Consider the following 20,909-nt stretch of genomic DNA (forward strand, 5'->3'; position numbering starts at 1 on the left):
GCAGTACAGTAAATCCCTCGGATCCACAAAATAGCTCAGGGAGACGAGGCTAAGGTGCGGCTCTTCCACAGAACCCCTGCAGCCCCCAGGAGCCTGCGATTAAACTGGGGAAGAGAGCTGTGTCTCGGAACAGAACCACGGGTGTGGCCCTTGGCACGTGGAGAGGATTCAAACAGATACGAAGGCAACTAGATTTTTAAGAATGCTCTATTGACCAAAAAAGTACACGCCTATATTAAAAAGGTCTGCAAGGGTTCAAATCTTAAAATGATCATCGAGTCCCAGCTACCCACAGGCAGGATTGAGAGCAGCCTTTCTTTTTCATTATCCTCCTTGGTCACATATGAAGAGGACCTCGGACAACAATACGCTTGCCTTAGGGACTGAGCCACTTTCTTTGTTTTTGCTTTGCCCCTTCATGGACCCCAGAAGTAGCCCCACAGACAACAGTCGAATAGCCCTGATTTGATCTCATTCTACACATGGGAAACTGAGGCCCAGACAGGCCACTGGATGTGGGGCTGGAACTCAGAGCGCCTGACTCACAATCTGGCACACTGTGGCTTCGATCACGTCTCTTCCCCTCCTGGGGCCTCATTGCCCACCCCATGCAAGTCTCTCCACCGTTCCACATGGCCTCCTCACTGCTCCCTCTGCCCCTAACCAAGCGCACAGCCTTGTTGGGTTTGGTTAGCGTTGACCTTGGGATGAATATCTTTTGGATGTTGATGATGTGCCTGGAATTTCATATGCTGTGAGACGTGTTAAATAAAAATTATGGGAGGCCATTGTTTTTGGACTAAGCTCTTGCACTAGGCCCTAACAGACCAGGTTAGGAGGCTCTTGCACTAGCCCCTAAAAGACCAGGTTAGGAGTTACCCATGTTAAAGTCCTACCCTTAGCATTATACTAAAGTTCTCTGCTTTAATCCTTATGCCAAAAAAAAAAAAAAAAAAAAAGTAGCTTGAAGTAACCTGATGTTAATGAATCAGTTATTTATTTTTCTATTCTGTCTCCTCGTCCCTGCTTTATAAGAAAGTAGCTTTGAAATGACTAATGCTCTTTGTTCTTTGTTTCCTCTGTCTCCGGCCCTTTTCTGTCTATAAAGCCAGCCTCTTCTGCTCAGCGCATGGAACACTTATTCTATTTCATGGAATGAAGTGGTGCCCAATTTTAGAATCACAAATAAAGCCAATTGATATCTTTAAACTAAATCTGTTGTTATTTTGTCTTTTGACAGATGAAACTTACGGAATGACTTTGATGTCCTCTTTGCCATGCAGGATGTAGTCGATGACCTTGTAAAAGTTAATTTCCTGGCAAAAGAGATAAAAAATGTTATACCTTAAGAGTCAGAAGTTCAACAACAATGTGTCCCTGAAACTGAACTCGTTCTTTGCTGTCACATGCCCTGTGGTTTTTGTTATTGTCTCTATTACAATATAATTGTAATAGAGAGAATGGCCTGAAAAAGGGTAAAAATGTTTTCTGTCTCTTCGAAACCCCCCTCACCCTTTTTGAGAAATAAAGCCTACATCCCTGGCACAGCCCATTGGTCAGGAGGGGCAGGGGAGTGTCCCTTATTCTTTGTGCCACAGGAGATGGCCCAAGGGAATTGTCCAGGCAAGACGTCATGAGATTGTCTTAGCCGAAGATGTGATAAATCAGAAACCATTAACTAAAATTGAACTTCTTAACAACACTTTTACTATCAAAAAAAAAAAAAAAAAAAAGAAAAAAAAAAAATAAAAAATAAAATTGAACTTCCCCTTTAAAAGCTCTGTATTTCTGCTCAGAGGCAGGATGTTAGTACTTTAAGACTGGAGTCTATCAACCTCCTCATTTCCTGGCAAATTAATAAACCTCTTCTTTCCTTCTCCTCAAACCACTTGTCCTCATTCTTCTGATGCAGTCTTGGGGACAAGTGGTGAGCTTTCAGCAACATAATACAATAGTTGTGCATATTTTGTCCCATGGTTTTCAGGAAGCAGAAAGCCTGACCATAACTCCTTCTAAAGACGTGCCTGGACTGCCTTCCCATCATCCCAGCCCTCAGCTGACTTTTAGGATTCAGTGTGCCTTCCTGGAGCCAACTCACAGTGGCCAGGAAGGGCGCTGGGATTAGGGGCTGGGAAGAAGGATGGAAAGTTTTCAGAGGGGATCTGGAGGTTGAATCATACCCAACTAAAGTTGAGAAGCCAGAGGAAAATCACTCAAGAAACGTAACATGGCTCTAAGAATGTAATTTTCTGCAAGCCTGGATGCTGAAACTGCCTGCTGTAACCTGAAACCTGTTTTTTCTAATAGTTGCTGAAACGACCTGCTGCAACTCTAAGACTAGTTTTACCTCCTGCCATCACTCAATCGAAACTTGCCAGCTCGCCAGAACTCTACTAGTGCCAATGAACTTTCTCAAGGGGAAATACATAACATATCTCTTTTTAATAAAACCTCCAGCCTTCTCTTTCTTCTTTGGACATACTGAAGACCATCTGGTTTGCATGTGTATACCCCAAATTGTAATTTTTCTTCCTGAGTAAAATGTTAAATTTAGAGAGTCATCACCACCTTTTTATTTTGACTTTGACAAGTGCAAGAAGGAAGAGATGAAGACTGCTGCTACAGTCTAGGGAGGAGGCAGGTGGAAAGGAAGCTCCCATCCCATTTAGAGTCACAGTCAAACCAGCAAACCCCGTGCAGGGCACACCCCCCTTCTTCACACATAACACTCAGCTGTTCTCTTTGTTGTGTCATTGCTTGAGACCTGCCTTCTCAATTGTGCCTCATGCCTCCAAACTAAATTTCCACCTCTTCCATCCCTCCCACCTCCTTGCACCATTGTAACTCTCATTCTCTTAAAGCATATCTCTCTAATTATTTTACTCCCTAGCATGCGGTTGGATATTGGCAGGTGGCTTCATTCCCCTAACTGTCCAGGAAAATTCCATTACCTTACCCTTAGGTCCACTGTATGCCCAAATGCGATTAGCAAGTATTTCACAAGTGAGAAAACAGATGCAGAGAGAGGAAAAGACTTATTTATAGCAAGCAAGATAGTGAGCTGGAATCAGAACCTAGGTCCTTAGCTCCCAGCTCTGTGCTCTTTCTCTATGTCACTTAAGCTCAATAGCTTAAAATAGTGTTTTACTGTCTTATCACTATCACCTAGAATGGGGTCACTGGGAGTGTGATCCCTGGACTGGTGCCAGTCTGCAAACTTGTCGTTATCATTTCATGATGAGATAAAAACAAACTGAGAGTCAGCCTTTAGCAATTTTTATAACAATTTCACTGAGGTTAGGTCTGGGTTGAGTCTAATTTAAAAGTGGAAGGGGCTTATATTTTGTCTTTATAAAATTTTATTTTTCTAGGAATATATCTTTATCATATTTTGAAAATTATCAGTCAAAATGGATTGGAAAACTAAACAAACAAACCATTCTTTTACTATAGGTATTTGAGGCGTACCTCCCTAGAGATTTTTTTTTAATTAACTTTTTTTTTTTTTTTTGCTATTCGCCTGGGCTGTTCTTGAACTCCAGCCTTAAGTGATCCTCCCACCTCAGCTTCCAGTAACTGGGATTACAGGTGAGTGCTACTGCACCTGGCCCTGCCCTAGAGGTTTAAATGCAGATACCTGGGCTCCATCCCCAGCCTCCAGACTCAGAACTTTCACAAAGAGGAATTTCTGATCCAGTCAAGGGTGTCTGAAAGCCGTTACGTTGACAGGTGATCAAAGCCCAGCATTGGCGGCAGCTGCAGTGACTGAAGCTCCAGCTAAACAAAAGGCGGAAGCCAGGACTGCGCCAGTGGCATAGGCTGCCCCAGGGATAGTGAGCTCCCCAAAATAGGAAGCATCCAACGGGAGATTAGATGAAACCCATAGCATGATGAATGAAATGGTGCTAACACTAGACCTAGAGTGAACACTCATTCTAGTCTTGGTTCTACTATGTACGTTCTGGGCCTCAGTTTCCCCAGTTGTAAAAGAGACCAGTGGTATGTGTTTGTGAATGCAGTTAAGTAGCTGATCCCTTTCCATAAAGCATGGGAACTGCTCACATAAAACTGTCCTAGAGAAGTCAGCACTGGGTAAGTAGAGACCCTGCAGCTTTGTTCTTACTCCCCTTCCTGTCTTCCTCCTCCCCACTAACCTCTGGCCAAGGCAGCTACTGTGCAACTCTAAGGCTCTAAGGACAACGGGAGAGGGAAAAACTCCCAGCTATGATTCTAAGATTGTGATTAGATAGTTGGCACTATCTCTCCATGATTAAAATATACATATTCTTTGACCCATGTAGTAATGGATCCTAGAGATATATACTCCTACATGTGGGTAAAAGACCCTTCATCCAGGGGTCTTAAACAGATGGCCTCAAAAAGCCTGGAGACAGTTTAATCTCTATCATTAGGAGAGTGTTTCCAGAGTGAGATCACTGTGTCCATGCTAATAGGGAAAGTTGCCAAGTTACACAGGGAGGTGGGAAAAACAAGGCACAAAATAGAACCACCACATTCATGGAGGGTGATTGTGGAATACGCATGCATCTCTGTGCATATCTGAGTATCTGTAGCTGTCCCTGGAAAAACTGATTGCTAACAGTGGCTGCCTCAGGGAGACCGACCAGAAGGAACAGAGGCTTGAGTTTGTATGGAGTGAGCTTTTCGCTGTGCTCATATATTACTTTTTCAATAAATTTTAAACATTTTCTTTTTTTCTCTCTTTCTTTTTTTATTTTCTTTCTTTTTATTTTTTTCCCAGCAAATTCAGCTTCAACTAATAAGTTCTCTGAGCCATTGTGCCCGGCCTTAAAAGATATTTAAATCGTGAAGTTGCACCCTGTAAGTAGTTATAAAAAGCAAAGGTGGCCACGTTATCTGCTGGGACTTTGGTAAAGCTAAGTTTCCAGCTAGGAGGGGAGGAGGCAGAAGTTCCAGGACCTTCCCAGCATCTTTGTGTCTTTGCCTTAGTCCTCCGGCCTGTACTACTCACTGCACTCCCAGGCAAGCTCCAGGCTTCCTGGGCTTGGCAGCTGCCCTACCCAGGGGTGCCCGAGAAACTTTAGAACGGTTAGAAATGGATGTTTGTTATCCATTTGAATCCCGCAGGAAAATCAATTTGCTTTCACAAAAAGTAACAAAAAGATCAGTGTGCTTTAGGTAATGAGAGCTTTTTCCACACACTGCAGCTCAGTCAATTGCTTGCAGGGCTATATTCATGGGCTGGGCTTGGCGGCTCATGCCTATAATCCTGGCACTCTGGAAGGCTAAGGTGGGAGGACTGCTTGAGTCCAGGAGTTTGAGGTTGCAGTGAGCTACGATGATGCCACTGCACTCTACCCAGGGTGACAGAGCAAGACTTTGTCTCAGAAAGAGAGAAAGAAAGGCTGTACTCATGTACAAATGTGCAAAGTCACCAGCCTCTGGAAAGTCAAAACTAAACTATTAAGTACACCTTTGTTACTGTCCATTAGAGTAGCTACCAGTAGAACACAAGGGGCTTTGAAAGAGCCACAAATACAGCCATAGCCAAATCATGGCCCATGGAAATATACCAGTTTTTAAATGAGTGCTATATTTTTTTCCATGAAGCCTCCTTGGCCTGTATAACTTTCAAATTGTTAAGACACATATACATTTTATTTTTAAAAGGAGATGAAGTGAGATGTAGTTATGATTGGGGAGGTTTAGAACTAAGATTTGGGAAGGTGAATTGCTTGGAATCCAGATAAAAGCTGTATTTCTAATGCGAATGTGGCAGATAAAGTGTGAGAGTGATGTTATTATAGAAAGCAGAGGGAACTTTAAAAGGCATGATTTTAATCACAGTTACCAAAGAGAGAAGCATCCTGGGTTGCATTTGTGCAAATGGTTTGACCTCTGAATCTGTTTCTTCAACTGTCCAATGGGTAAAATGAGGATACCTCCTTCTTAAATGTGTCGGGGAGAGTAAATAGCGTAATCCGGGTAGAGTGCCGGCAGGTAGCGGGGCTACCCGAGGGTAGCCGTGATTATATGTTGCATGCCTACCGTGTGCTAGATATGACTGCCTCTACTGACCACAGCCCTGCGAGGTGAGCTGAATTGCCCCAGCATTGCCGATGAGGAAGGTGAGGCTTAGGGAGGTCTCCCAAGGCCACAAAACTAGCTGGTGGAGCAAAGATCAGAACTCGGGCATTCTCCCTCCAATTCCATGCTCTTTCCAGAAGATCTACCTCTGGTCAATCTTGTCATGCTATACTGGGCCCCAACTCAGGCCTATGCAGGTTCTCCTCCTGGCAATCTCACTCTGGAAACAGAGTGCTAGACCTGGAACTGACTCTGGTGATGAGTTCACTGACGACACCTCAGAGATGAGAAAATCAAGAACCCAGGCCGGGCGCGGTGGCTCACGCCTGTAATCCTAGCACTCTGGGAGGCCGAGGCGGGCGGATTGCTCAAGGTCAGGAGTTTGAAACCAGCCTGAGCAAGAGCGAGACCCCATCTCTACTATAAATAGAAACAAATTAATTGGCCAACTAATATATCTATAAAAAATTAGCCAGGCATGGAGGCACATGCCTGTAGTCCCAGCTACTTAGGAGGCTGAGGCAGTAGGGTTGCTTGAGCCTAGGAGTTTGAGGTTGCTGTGAGCTAGGCTGACGCCACGGCACTCACTCTAGCCTGGGCAACAAAGTGAGACTCTGTCTCAAAAAAAAAAAAAAAAAGAACCCAAAGGATTATCTAACCAAACTCACCCTAATGATTAGCATCTTACCAAAACCAAAGTCCTTTTTCTACTGGACCATGGCCTTTTATGTCATAGCCTCATACTCGTGCAGAACTGGGGACTTCTATCTGAGGTGAGGAAGGGTTTTGAGAAAGAAAAGTCTTAACCATGGCTGTGCTAGTCACCTCCGTGAAACCAAAACTTCTTGAGTTGGCCAAATGATGGGCAGCTCTTTCTGGGCTGATGCTTAGTGAGAAAACGTCCTGTTCACTTCAGTCTTGAAGTTTGGGACACTTTAGGGTGAAGAGCCAGAGTTAGAGCCTGACATTTCTCTAGCTGTTCTGGAGTTGAAAATGACCTCTGACCTCTGACCTAAGGACTCAGCTCAGAGCTCAACTCCAAAACAATTGGAGTTAATTGATGTTGGTGGTGTCTGAAAACTATGATGATCTCTATTCTAATTCTCCAACTTCTAACTTTCCAGAAGACTCAAATTCAGCTTGTACATGAACTGGAGAAAAAGCATAATGGCAACATGTCAACTATGCCAATGTGAGAAAGCAGTGCTTAAAAAGTAAAAGTGTCCCCCAATAGAGTTTATGACAGCAGCACATGATAGAATCCTTAAAGGTGCAGTCTTCTGAAATGAAATCATGAAATTGTGTGGGCAAAAGAGTAATTTGAAATTGGATGGCAGCAAGTTACAAAGGTCATTTTGGATTAAAGCACAGCAGACAGAGTAGCTTCCGAGGTTGACATCTCTTCTGGAGTGTACATGAAGCTCGCAGGCAAAGGTGTTATATTCACATCCACTCCAGGCCCTTTATTTTGGGCAAAGTTAAAGTTGGCTGGGTGGAAACTGGCCTCCTAGGAGAAACCGAATACGATTTCACACAGACTGCAAAGTCTTATGGGAAGAGCATTGGATTAAAACTCACTTCAGGGCATGACCCTGCTGCTGACTTATTCTGTGGGCCCTCAGCCAGGGTCTCTCCCTCTTTCTGCGCTTCTGCAGGCCCTCTGAATTCCAGGTCTGTTACCCTGCATGGTGTCCACACCTCCAGGTGTACCACTACAGCATCTCAAAGGTGATGATGCCGCATCTTTGAAGGGAGGCAACTGGGTGAGACCACACGGCAGAAACCCAAATGCAAACTAGAGAGCTCAGGCCATGCTCCAAGGAAGCAGCTGTTCTCAGCTCCAACCAAATTTACCGTGCTGGATTGCGGGGCCAGTTTTTACTAATCATTCAGTTTTTCAAAAGAAATTGGGAGTTCAGTTATTTATGGGAAATATCTTGATTTTTAAGTGTTAGCCACTAGTTCAAAAAATATTAAAGTACGAACAAAAAAGAAAAATGTAAAAACCTATGCAGCCAAACATATTTATCTATCAGCTAGAATTGGCCTTCTGGCTACCAATTTGCACGTTATAGACTAGACATGAAAGTTCTTTCCAGCTCATCGTGTCTGTGATTCTGCATCCCTGCTAGGCAAATGAGGATGTTGATTCCAGCTTTGAATACCCCACCAGGTTACTGTGAAACTTCACACTTTGCTATAACGGTTAGTAAAAAAATAGGGCTTGGCAATTTTGAAGAATTACTCTCACTTCATGGGAGACAACCCAACCCAGAGAAGATAAATACCGATGTGATAAAGAAATGTCCTTTGGCAGGGTCTACCACGTCTTATATTTGAATTCATTAAACATTTGATAATTTAATAAAGGCCCGAGAGAGACCTACCCTTCCATCCGGAGTCCTGGGACCAGAGTATGGTGGAGCCTCACCCATCAGAACTGGCCACACATCAAAAAATTCCTAGGAGTGAAAAAAAACAATAATTACATGTTTTGAAGGTAGATTAAGAAAAGGAGATTAAGAAAAGAAGTCTCACCTGTATGAGTCATCTATTGCTAAAATTTGGAAGGTGGGAAGAGCTCTGTGAAACCTAAGTTTGAAAAGGCTACAAGACTCACTAGACTTAGAGGATAATCACATCTACCCTTCAAAATATTGATGAGCTGGGCCTATCTAGGCATTTGCCAAAAACATGGGAGGGGAGCTGGGGCACCCTTATAGTGTTGTGGGACATGAGAGGGAAGATAGGGTCTCCATGGCTAAGAAATTTACCTTAAGAACATGGTAAGCATGAGAACAAAGGTTTGGCTAAAATAATGTCCCTTGAAGTATCATTTGTTATAATGAAAAATTAGAAATAAGTTAAGTGTTCAATAAAAGGAGACTTATTAAATCAATTATGGCACATATAATAAAGTCATGCTACAGATGTGTGTGTATGGATTGAAAAGATGTCTGTGATATACTGGTGAGTGAAAAATGTGAGGGACCAAAATAATATATCACATGACCCTGTGGCTTAATTATATATAGAAAATGCTGTGAACGCATTCACAACAAAGCATTCACAGCTGGTTTTATCTAAGTGATTGGAATGAGAATATAAAGTATTTATAAATTTTCCCATAGTAAACTTTACTGCTTTTATAAGAAAAAAATTCCCAAATAAGAAAGAAAAAAGATACAATGATACTAAATATGGACAGAGAGCCCCATATCTGGGATCCAAAAAGAAAAATGGACAGTTCTAAGATAAGCAGGAAACATTAGCCTGAGGCTTATCTCTGTACTTTGAGTCCCTACGTAATAATTTGAGTTCCTACGTAACAAACTGCAGCATGACTTAGTACATAAACAAACCAAAACCTAATTTAGGAATCTATGCTGTGGAGTGGAGCTTTTTAAACCTTTCTGGTCCTGAGTGCTGTCTGATTCATGAGTCGTTCTTTGCTCTAATGAACTCTGTTAAATTTATTTTGTCTGAAGTTTTTCTTTAACATGGCCAAGATTCAGGCAGAGAGAACAGAAAAAGAGCCAGAAAAGGAACTACACAGTCTTCCAGCTTCAGGGGAAGCCAACAGGGACACACATGGGCTCTTCTCTGCTTCGTCTCCTCTGGTTTTCTTTGCACATGGAGCAGCAAGGCTCGTGTTGGGCCAAGGCCGGGCCTGGCATGGAAGCCCTCCATGCTCCAGTGCCCTCTCTGTTCATTCATCTGTTACTATTTACGGACAGTGATCTGTTAGCACTGGGATATTGTGGGTAGGATGCCAAACCCCTCCCCTTGTTCTTCTCTTGTTTGAACCTGTTTGTCTTGGTGGTTTGGTTATTCTAATATCATCCAGAGAAGAGGCAGGAAGGAGTCCACATGAAATGTAGATGCCATGTCCTTGCCCTTCTGCCCAGTTGGACTCTTTTCCTGGGTTACCGTCAACAGGAAGAAATTCAATTCTAGGCGAAAATATAACTGGGCCCTACCTGAGCCCCACAACCTGCTGCTAGACATACAGAGATGAGTAAGGCACAGCTCATGCCCTGGAAGAGCTTACTGTCCCATGAAGGAGACAATCAAGTACTCAGGTAACTATAGCAAGGTTTGTGGGGCAAGACGAAAAAAAAAAAAAAAAAGTAGTGGAAGGAAGTGGAAGGAATTGCTAGAGGAGCCCAGAAGAAGAGCAAATATTTTGAGCTGATGACACCTCATGTAGCCAAGCACTGAGTGGATCTGAAGATTGTCCCAAGGAGAATAGAAGTTCTCAAACAAGGGCTTGGGTAGAGAGCTGGACACATCTACAACTTCTCTGTCTTTCCCTCTTCCCCTCCCTCCCTCCTTTCTTTCCTTTTTTTTTTTTTTTTTTTTTTTGAGACAGAGTCTCTTGAAATCCTGACTTCAAGCAATCCTCCCACCTTGGCCTCCCAAAGTGCTAGGATTATAGACGTGAGCCACTGCACCCAGCCCTTTCTTTCTTTCTTAACAGCTTAACTGTGATTTAATTAATATAATTGCTCCATATTTAGGTATGACTAAGTCAGAATACTATCTATTTTTTTTTTTTTGAAACAAGTCTTGCTGTTTCCTGGGCTGGATTTGAACTCCTGGGCTCAAGTGATCCTCCTGCCTCAGCTTCCAGAGTAGCTTGGACTACAGGAGCATACCACTGCCCCAGGCTTAGAATATTCTTACTTAACTGTAATTTTCTTTTTTGAGAGGCAGGCAGTTTAAAAGAAACAGAAAGCAGAGCACTACAGCATAGAGTGGCCTGAGCCTAGGACCAAATCCTGCTGCAAAATGGACACCTGGGAATGGAGCTTTTTGTTTGTTTCTTTCTTTCTTTTTCTTTTTTTCTTTTCTTTTTTTTGTGGAGATGGGGTCTTGCTATGTTGCCCAGGCTGGCTTTGAACTCCTGGCCAAAAGCAATCCTCCTGCCTCTGCCTCCCAAAGTGCTGGGATTACAGGCATGAGCCACTGTACCCAGCCGAGTGGATATCCATATGGAAAAATTAATATTGACCTTACCTCACACTATACATAAAAAAATTCCAGATGGATTATAGAGTTATATGTAAAAGTTAAAACAATAAAGCTTTTAGAGTGTGACATACATAAATATCTTTATAACCTTGGGGCAAGGAAAGATTTCTTAAATAGAGCCCCAAAATCAATAACCGTAAAGGAAAAGATTGATAAATTGGACTACATTAAAATTCAGAACTTACATTCATCAAAACACACTATTAAGAGAATGAAGGCACAGAGTGGGAGGAGATACAGTCATGCTTAGAAGCCTATTCCAAACTGCCAAGTTTGGGAGCCTCTGGACTAGACCTAAGATTCAAAGTCTTTTCCAACACCAGATCTTGCAATTCATTTATTCATTCAACCCAATATTTGCACCATGCCCTGCATGACAAGGCATACAAAATGAAACTGAGAAAGAATCCTTGGGCCTTCAGGAGAGGGGATGCTAAACTTAGCTCTGAAGCCCTGTTCCAAGGCAGAAAATGGCCAGCCTCACAAGGCAGAGAGATAAAGAATGAGGAATGGGAGTCGCTTTGGGAAAACATGGCTGAAAAATGTCTCTGGGAGCCACATTGAACTCTGCCTCCTTAGCCGCCGTATGGGCCCCAAATCTGGCCCCTGAGCACGTGAGGGACCAGATCTCAGCATCTGCCTCCACCTCTGTCACCTGGGTGAGCCCTGAGCTAGATAAATCATGGCAAATGTTTACACCCAGCTTTCAGTACATTTTCTGAGAATTCCTGAAGTTAGTAACTTTCTTCTGGACTCTAACCTATATAGAAACTTCTTTATCACTCGCCTTTTACCAACTCATCAGCCTGCTTCTCCTGAATACTTTTTTTTTTCCTGACCGACTATGGAAAATACAGGTTGTTTTTACTCTCCTGTGCCCTAGCTTGACTTTTCTCATTTAAAGACCTGTGCTACTTTCTTCAGTAAAGACCTATGTAAAACATTTACAACAAGTCCACCCAGCCTCTTCCCTGTGCAGCGGAATGCATGACAAGACTCTGGGCTCCATCCAGTGTCTATTTAAACTTTTCTTAGACATATCTGTTCCTGGCCGGGCTCAGTGGCTCATGCCCGTAATCCCAACACTCTGGGAGGCTGAGGTGGGAGGATGGCTTTGAGCTCAGGAGTTTGAGACCAGCTTAAGTAAGAGTGAGACCTCATCTCTATTAAAAATAGAAAAATTAGCCAGGGGTGGTGGCATGCGCCTGTAGCCCCAACTATTTGGGAGGCTGAGGCAAGAGAATCACTTGAGCCCAGGAGTTTGGGGTTGATGTGAGCTAGGCTGATGCCACGGCACTCTGGCCCAGGCAACAGAGTGAGACTTTGTCTCAAAAAAAAAAAAAAAAAAAAATCTGTTTTTGAAGTTTTCTCACCTTCTGCTTGGTCATGTCTAAGAGACCCACAGAATATCTGTCACAGTTGAGGAAGGCCCGGACTGTGTACAGGGCTTTGTGGAACTGTCTCTCGATGTCCGTAAGTTCTTCAAAGACTTTGCTCCCAGACCACAGCAGTATCTGAAGAAATATAAAAACATAGTCTAAGGTTTTAAGGCACAAAGCTGCAGCTCACTTAGGTAGAGAATAACAATTCTGTAAAGTTCTCTAGAGTTTATTTCATTTAACCCTCATAATAACCCAGAGAAATAGACAGGGTAATTATTCCCATTTTATAGATGAAGAAATTGAGGCTCAGAGAGGTGAAGTAACTGGCTGGCTTCCATTGAGTCCAACTCTTTCTGTTTCTTTTATCTCATGGGTTGTTAATAAAAATAACATCAACCACTAACTGAGCACCAGTGCCCTACGTCCATTATTTCACCTACTATTGTGGCAATCTTTTCAGGGTGGCACCATAATTATACACATTTTTCAAATGGAGAGACTTGCTCAGGGTCTGAGAACTAGTCCGTGGCTGAGCAGGGGTTCAAATCCAAGCTGTCTGACCACATCGGTGCATGAGAAGAAGGCCATGTCCAGTCTGCTCCCGTGAGCCCAGCCCCTTACCTGGCCACGTCGAGTCTCGCAGTTGTGCAGGTAACTCAGGTGGTACACTTTCATGACTAGATTTGCAAAGTTGAGGTACTTGAGAAGAATCTAAAAATCAAACAGCAAGCAGGGAAGAAGATGAGAAGGAAAAATCTCTCCTCTGGCTGCTTCTAGTATCAGCAAATGTCTGAATATTTTAAAAGCTTCATCAGAGACAATTTGGGCAGATGGATCATAAGATGCAGGCTCATAAAATGTTGCATAACGAGTGTAAAACACACAGAATGCAGAACATTGAAGTTGATATGGGTGGGTTAATGAAAAATAGCTACTACTTCTTGAATTTGACTGTGGTAAGTCAATGTTATATGATCATCACATGTACCCTGTGAGGTGGAGACTGAACAATCAGCCCCATTTTACAAATAAGAAAACTGAGATTCAGAGGAGTTAAGTAACTTGCCTAAGTCAAACAGCTAGCTATTGGCAGAGCCAGAACAATGATCCCTCCATTCCTGGTTTCAAAGCCCAACATCATAACCATTATTTTGTCCTGCTTCCCTCAGAGAGCATCAGACGACTTCCCTATCTCACAGATAGAGAAACTGAGGCTAGGCCAAACAGCAAGGTTCAGGGGACTCCCTGAGCCGGGAGAGTGTGCTGGCGTGGCTAGCTTTAGTTTCCAAAGCATTCTTACCTCTTCGTCTTTGTTGGTGAAGTGGGGTCCTTCCACCTTGTTCACAGCCATGATTATGGCCACCACGTCCTTCCCATTCATTATGGGGGAGGCCAAGATGTTCTTGGTCTGGTACTCTGTGAGGGTGTCCACAAAGTCACAGAAATGCTCATCCTGAAGGAAGGCACAGACAAGCATGGGTAGGCAAATAAAGAGCAAGGCCAATGCAACAACCCTAAGCCCCTTATTGACAAGGGAACAAAGACATTCCCACAGGGGCAGGGCAGTCAGATGATTTCTGCCATGGAAGCTTCCAAAATCCAATAGAAGGAGGAGGCCTGAGATGCAGCCGGCTGAGGGCTATGGAAGAGATGTGTGCAAAGCACCGTGAGGTCCAGGGGTGGAGTGGAGGAGCTAACTTTGCCTGGGGGAGGAGAGATAGAGAAGGCTTCCTTGAGGTGCTGACAATTAAGCCTGGAATAGAAACCCAAGTGAGAGCTAAGAGGGAGCCGGAGAGTGGGGGGGAGACCTTAGTGGGTACGACAGTGATGGTTGCTAGCAGGCATTACCTGCATCATCTCACTTTAATCCTTCCAATACCCTCTGAGGTAGGTACCATTGGTAGCCTACCCAGAGAAGGGGGAGACTGTAACTCAAAGTTAATGTTACTTGTGTGTGTGTGACTTCAGAGCCTGCCCTCTTGGGCTGGGCATGGTGGCTCATGCCTGTAATCCCTGCACTTTGGGAAGCCAAGGTGGGAGGATTGCTTGAACTCAGGAGTTCAAGACCAGCCTGACCAAGAGAAAGCCCCATCTCTTTAAAAAATAAAAAAAAGAAGAACCTGCTCTCAGCTCTGCTGCCTTTCCGGAGAAGCCTGAATAAGGTGGGACTTTGGTCCAGATCATTGAACAAAAGGATTCATTATTTTCAGCTTTTTAAATAATCCAGTTCTAGCACCACACACTGTATATCCTCATCCCACGAATCTCAGTGGAAGCCCCACTGTGTGTCCCATAAAAGCTGTGTGGCCCATGGGGCTGTGAAGCCCCACTTATGCTGAGCACTGGGCATACAGGTTACTAAGACTCAGGCCAGCTCACAGATAAATCAATAATAGTAGCACAGGCCATGAGGGCATGGCTGAAAGCTCTGGGAACATAGAGGAGCACACACCCCACACTCTTCCCCAAAGCCATTTGTACTGCAGTCCATGTGGTCCGAATGAGGAAATAGAGCCTGAATTGTAGTCTTTTTTTTTTTTTTTTAGAAAAATGAATTGTAGTCTTAAATTCAAAAGAATCCACCTTTCTGTTTCCTGGTGGCACTGTGAGTTTTTTGGACTGTCAGCATTGCTTGGGACATAGGCCAGCCCAAACATGCATGCATAGTCCATGCTGTTCTGAGAGTGGAAATGTATTTCACAGAGTCAATTCACAGAGCTTTTCTAAAACTCAGTTTGTAGAATCTTTCCACAACCAGAAATTCCGAGTGTGATACTCTGCATCTTTGGAGTGGGATTAAATAAATAGGCAATGCCATAATTATCAGCAAAGCTATTTCAAACCAGGTGAAGGGTAAAGTAATTAAGAGAGGCCTGCAGTGCTCTACTGGAATTAGCACTTCAGGATTAAGCAAAATCTCTAAAGAGGCATTAGCCAAGAAGAGTTTTCTGTGTCATTCTCTGAGGATACAGATGAGTTCCTGAGCACAAGTCTGGGTGGGGCATACTTAGATTCATTTCATGAAGTCAGTTCAGTTTTGCAATGTGCACTCCTATCAGGGAAAGAAAATACTGGGGTGTCACTTGCATCAGAGGCAGATACTACTAAACCTTCCTGAATGCTCTTTCCCACTGAGTTCTCAGCCCTGGAACTTCCCTCGTGAGCACTCCAGTTACCAATTGACTGGCACCTACACAATCACTGTCTTTCCTATATTTTCAGCATATAAAGTATTCTAAGCAACCATGTTACAGAACCTCAGATTATTAGAGGCAGAAGGGGACTTAGAAGCCTTTCAGCTCAAACCATTTATATTAAAATCCGGAAATCAGAGGCCCAGCTAGGGAAAGCCCAGAGCCATTCATTCGTTCAGGGAGCAATAACAGAGTGCCTTCTACATGCTAGGCACTCTTCTACATGCTAGGCACTCTTCTACATGCTAGGCACTCTTCTACATGCTAGGCACTCTTCTACATGCTAGGCACTCTTCTACATGCTAGGCACTCTTCTACATGCTAGGCATTCTTCTACATGCTAGGCACTCTTCTACATGCTAGGCACTCTTCTACATGCTAGGCATTCTTCTACATGCTAGGCACTCTTCTACATGCTAGGCACTCTTCTACACTCTGGGCTACAGCAGTGAACAGAAAGGGTGGATTTCTTGCCCTGGCGAAGCTTACATTCAAATGGGGCAGACAGACAAAAACCAAGTAAACAACTAAGCTTCCGCCCTCCAGTTTGTGATAACTGCTTTGAAGGAAATAAACTGAGTGATGCTGTAGAAAGGGAGGGGAAGGATGGCAGGACAAAGCAACAACACTTTGATGAGATTTCCAGACTGTCAGCATTGCCAGGGACACAGGCCAGCCGCAACATGCACAGAGTGCCTTGTACGTCGTGCCAGGTACTCTCCTAGACCCTGGGCTACAGCAGTGAACAAGAGGGGTGGATTTCTTGCCCTGGTGAAGGGAGGCCTCTGTGAAACCATATCGCTGAGCAGAGAGCTGAAGGGTCAAAGGGACCAGACATGTGGAACATGGTCCCAGCAGACAACACAGAGCATGTAAAGGCCAGGGGGTAGGAATGAACTTGACCCACTGGAGGAACAGAGAAAAGATCAGTATGGCAGAAACACAGAGAAGGAGAGGGAGAGGCAGAGTAGAGGGTAGGGAAGTTAGAGAGGTGGGCAGGGGCCAGACCCTGCAGGACCTTGGAGGATGGTAAAGAGTTTAGATTTTGAAGTGCAATGCAATAGTGCTTCTCATTCCTGGATTCCCCAATTCACCTTTTCAAACATTCACAGTGGGCTGAGCACAGTGGCTCATGCCTATAAATCCTAGCACTTCGGGAGTTGGGGGCAGGAGGATTGCTTAAGGCCACGAGTTCAAGACTAGCCTGGGCGACATAGAAAGACCCCTCCCTGCCTCTGGCTGGAGAGGGTATGCCCAATAGTCGCAGCTATCAGGAGGCTAAGGCAGGAGGATCCCTTGAGCCCAGGAATTAGAGGTTATAGTGAGCTATGGCCAGGCCACTGCACTCCAGCCTGGGTGACAGAGTGAGACCCTGTCTCCAAAAACAAACAAACAAGCAAACGAACAAACAAAGCAAAAAGAGTGATGATGAGATAGACTATTTATTGAATAATGATGATGTATTAGGCCCAGAGCCAGACAACTTAGATATACTATCTCATTCACTCTCTCATGTCAACCCTGCCAAATAGAACTGAACTGTCGTCATCCTCATTTTGTAGACAACTCCCTTGCTGGTAAGTGGCACAGCTGCTCTACTCATTAATTCATTCATTGGTTCATTGATTCACTGATTGATTCATTAATTAATTGAATCATTAATTCATATTTACCAAGCACTGGCTCTGTGCCAGGCACTGGCTCTGACAAGATCAGTAAGATGAGGTTGTTCTTATTGGTTCTCATGGTATAGTGGGATATCACATAGAACGTGAGCCCAAATTTAAACCACAATGTGAAGCAGATACCCATAGGATGGGGGATAATAACCTGGGCACCTAGAGAAAGAGGGACTTTTCCTATGAGTGGCTTCAGGGACCACTCAGTACATTGTCAGTAGTTGAAACCTCTATGAGCCTCAGTTTCCCCTTTGGTAAAGTCAGCACGTTGGATCAGGTCCTCCTTGAGGTTGCTCTGGTCTAGCATGCTGGGCCCCAGGTGTCACAGGAAGGGAAGGAGAGCAAGGGCCGACGACAGATGTGAGAGTCTCTCAGCTCCAGTCTTCGGAAATGAGATTTATTGGCCATGGGAAGTGCTGGGGAAGTACTGTCATTTAGTTGTTCGTGCGCTCAATAAACTGAAAGAATACCTGCTCTGTTCCAGGCACTGGACTAGATGCGGGGGGCCAGCAGGGAGTAACACAGACAAGGACAGACAGGCTCCATAGGCTTTCCTGCTCGGAGAAAGGGGAAATAAATCCTGAATGGCAAGTAGGGTTTCCAGAGTTACTAATAAAACTACAGGATGCCCAGTTAAATTTGAATTTCAGATAAACAATAAATCATTCTTTAGTGTAAGTATGTCCTAAATATTGTATGGGACATACTTATACTAAAATTTTATTGTTTCTTTATCTAAAATTCAAGCCTAACTGGCCATCTTATAGGGGGCGAAGAGGTTCGGCACAGTCCTGAAAAACCCATTCTTGATTTCACATTGCAGCAATGCAATGATTGCAACAATTTCTCAGGTTTCCTGCAGGCCAAGAGTATCACTTGGTGGTGGTTCAGGAATGATCCAGCCCCCAGTCCACAGACATCTTCTTCCTCCTCCTCCACCCAACTCCCAGAGTCCTGTCCAGAGCCATAAATTGAGTAAGAGTTTCTGAAGCAAACACATGCGAACACAAGGATGGCTGGCCTGGACTGACTTCCCCTCCAGGCATGAGTCATTGGCCAGGCAGACTGACCCAGGCCCAAAAGCTTCCAGAGAAAGTCAGGCATGGCTTCCAGGGTGAATTGTTAGGGTTGAAGAGGAAGCAACCCTCCATCCCTTAGCACAGAAACTCAGCAAACTGGTAAGTTAGAATCTTTTAGAATCAGAGAAGCTTCCTAAATCCTCAACCCCTCTTAACGCCAGGGTTTATAGAAACTCTCAGCAGCTCTCTTCCCTGCCTTCCCACAAACAGAATCTAAACTGAAAGTTTCAAGGACAAGACTGGATTCAATTTCCACACAGACCTGGTAAAGCATGCATCACTTGGAATAGATCCTCAACCACATCAAAATAGTCATCATACTCACAAGCAAGAGCTTGCCATTACAATGTGATAAGAATACTTCTACATAAGAAATAATTCTCTCCTTTAGTTCTTACAACAAAGCAGCGAGGTAGATATTATCACCCCATTTCATAAATTAGAAAATGAACCCAGACAGGCTAAATGATTTGCCAAGGCCATATTCTTAGAAAGTGACAGTGTCATGAATTCACACCCAGATCTGACTTCAAAGCCTAAGAGTTTAACTCTGCTGTATGATTCAAAACGACCTTTCTGGCCGGGCATGGTGGCTCACGCCTGTAATCCTAGCACTCTGGGACACCGAGGCGGACGGATTGCTCGAGGTCAGGAGTTTGAATCCAGCCCGAGGGAGACCCCATCTCTACTATAAATAGAAAGAAATTAATTGACCAACTAAAAATATATATACAAAAAATTAGCCGGGCATAGTGGCACATGCCTGTAGTCCCAGCTACTCGGGAGGCTGAGGCAGAAGGAGTGCTTGAGCCCACGAGTTTGAGGTTGCTGTGAGCTAGGCTGATGCGACGGCACTCACTCTAGCCTGGGCAACAAAGTGAGACTCTGTCTCAAAAAAAAAAAAAAAAAAAAAAAAAAAAACTAAAAAAAAAAAAATGGCCTTTCTTCAATAATACCCAGTGCAGTCCCCTCACTTTATAGACGAGCAGGGAGTATAGGCCGGCAGAGCGGGGAAGGTGTGGGCTCCAGGCCAGAGCACCTGGGTTCAAATTCCCAGTCTGCCATTTTCTCTGTGTAACCCTGAGCACGTTCCCAAAGCTTTCTGGGTTTCAGTTTCATCATCAGGGAAACAGACATAATAAGAGTTACGACATAAGATTGTTATCAAGAGAAGTGGGTGAGACAATCCATCCTGGCTATAGTTAAAGCCCAGAGAATTGAAAGCACCTTAAGTGGAGGGCCATTGCCCCACCCCCTGCACGCCCCAGGGGACCCCCTGCCCAGGACGGCCTGTGCTTGGTTTATCTATTAAATAAACTGGTTGGATAACACCCTCTGAAGCCTCTTCCTTGCCTCTCTTTAAGACCCCTAATCTGAAATAAGGCCAGAGGGAAGGTAAGCATAAAGTCCCACGATGTCCAGGGGCTGAATCTGGGAAATGACCCAACACCACTCCTGATGTGGTGGCCCTGCAGTGGTAGGGCATTCTTTTGGGTGAGACAGGTCTAAAGAAATGGTTACATAATTACTTGTCTGTGAATCTTTTTATTTATTTTTTCTTTCAGAGACAGAATCTTACTCTGTTGCTCAGGCTGGCATGCAGTGGTGTGATCATAACTCACTGCAGCCTTGAATTCCTGGGCTCAAGCGATCCTCCCTACGGTGCTGAGATGATAGGCGTGAGCCACCATACCCAGCCTCGGATCGTGAGTGTTTTATACCAAGTGTTTTCTGAGCACCTGCTTTATGCTAGACACTATGCTGCATCCTGGGGTAAATGCCTGGTGGATAAAGCAGAGATGGTCCCTGGCCTCAGGCCTCATCATGATAAGTGATTCTAGGGAGGAGACTATTACAGGGGGATCAAGGAGGGCCTCCCTGAGGAAGGGGCTTTTAAGCTGAGCTCTAAAGGATGAGCAGGAGTTGGCCCAGCAGAGGGCTCCTTGGAGAACTGCATTACAGACAGCCTTTAAAAGCCAATGTCCAGAGAGGAGGAATGATTTGCCCCAGGTGATCAAAGAGATCTTTGTCAGAACTGCCCTTAGAATCCCATGGAACACTTTCTTCTCTTAGAAGAAAGAGCCACGTGCTTAACCGAGTGATCAATGTTAACATTTCCAGTAATGGGACCGACTGCCATTATGCCTTCTGATGTGAAGCATGAAGAAAAACACATCGCTGCTGTGTTATTCCTGCCAGAAATGCAGGACCTGAGTCTAATCATGAAGAAATACCAGACATGGCCAAATGGAGGGACATTTCTGCAAAATATTTGCTTTGTATCCTTCAGACATTCTCAGGAACTTTCAGATTCAAGGGGACTGAGAGACAGTGCCACCCGGGCATAATTGAGACTATTGAGAAAAAAAATCTAACATACTGTTTATTAGATAATGGTGTTGTATCAATGTTACATTTCCAGAATTTGATCATTGTACTGTGGATAGGAAAGAAATGTCTTTGTTCTGGAAA

General features: G+C 44.1%; 1 protein-coding gene across 1 annotated transcript in view; it reads right to left on the reverse strand.

The window, feature by feature from the left end:
• PDE6A (phosphodiesterase 6A) overlaps positions 1-20,909 on the reverse strand; it is a 61,238-nt gene that overhangs the window by 39,384 nt on the left and 945 nt on the right. The window contains exons 2-6 of the mRNA XM_075996214.1: positions 13,786-13,938; positions 13,107-13,196; positions 12,477-12,617; positions 8,457-8,531; positions 1,252-1,316 (exon numbers count right to left, since the gene is read on the reverse strand). Coding sequence (XP_075852329.1) covers positions 1,252-1,316; positions 8,457-8,531; positions 12,477-12,617; positions 13,107-13,196; positions 13,786-13,938 — 524 coding nt within the window. The remainder of the gene's footprint in view (positions 1-1,251; positions 1,317-8,456; positions 8,532-12,476; positions 12,618-13,106; positions 13,197-13,785; positions 13,939-20,909) is intronic.

Source organism: Microcebus murinus, chromosome 21 (assembly GCF_040939455.1).
Source record: "Microcebus murinus isolate Inina chromosome 21, M.murinus_Inina_mat1.0, whole genome shotgun sequence".
In the NCBI taxonomy this organism is placed as follows: domain Eukaryota; kingdom Metazoa; phylum Chordata; class Mammalia; order Primates; family Cheirogaleidae; genus Microcebus; species Microcebus murinus.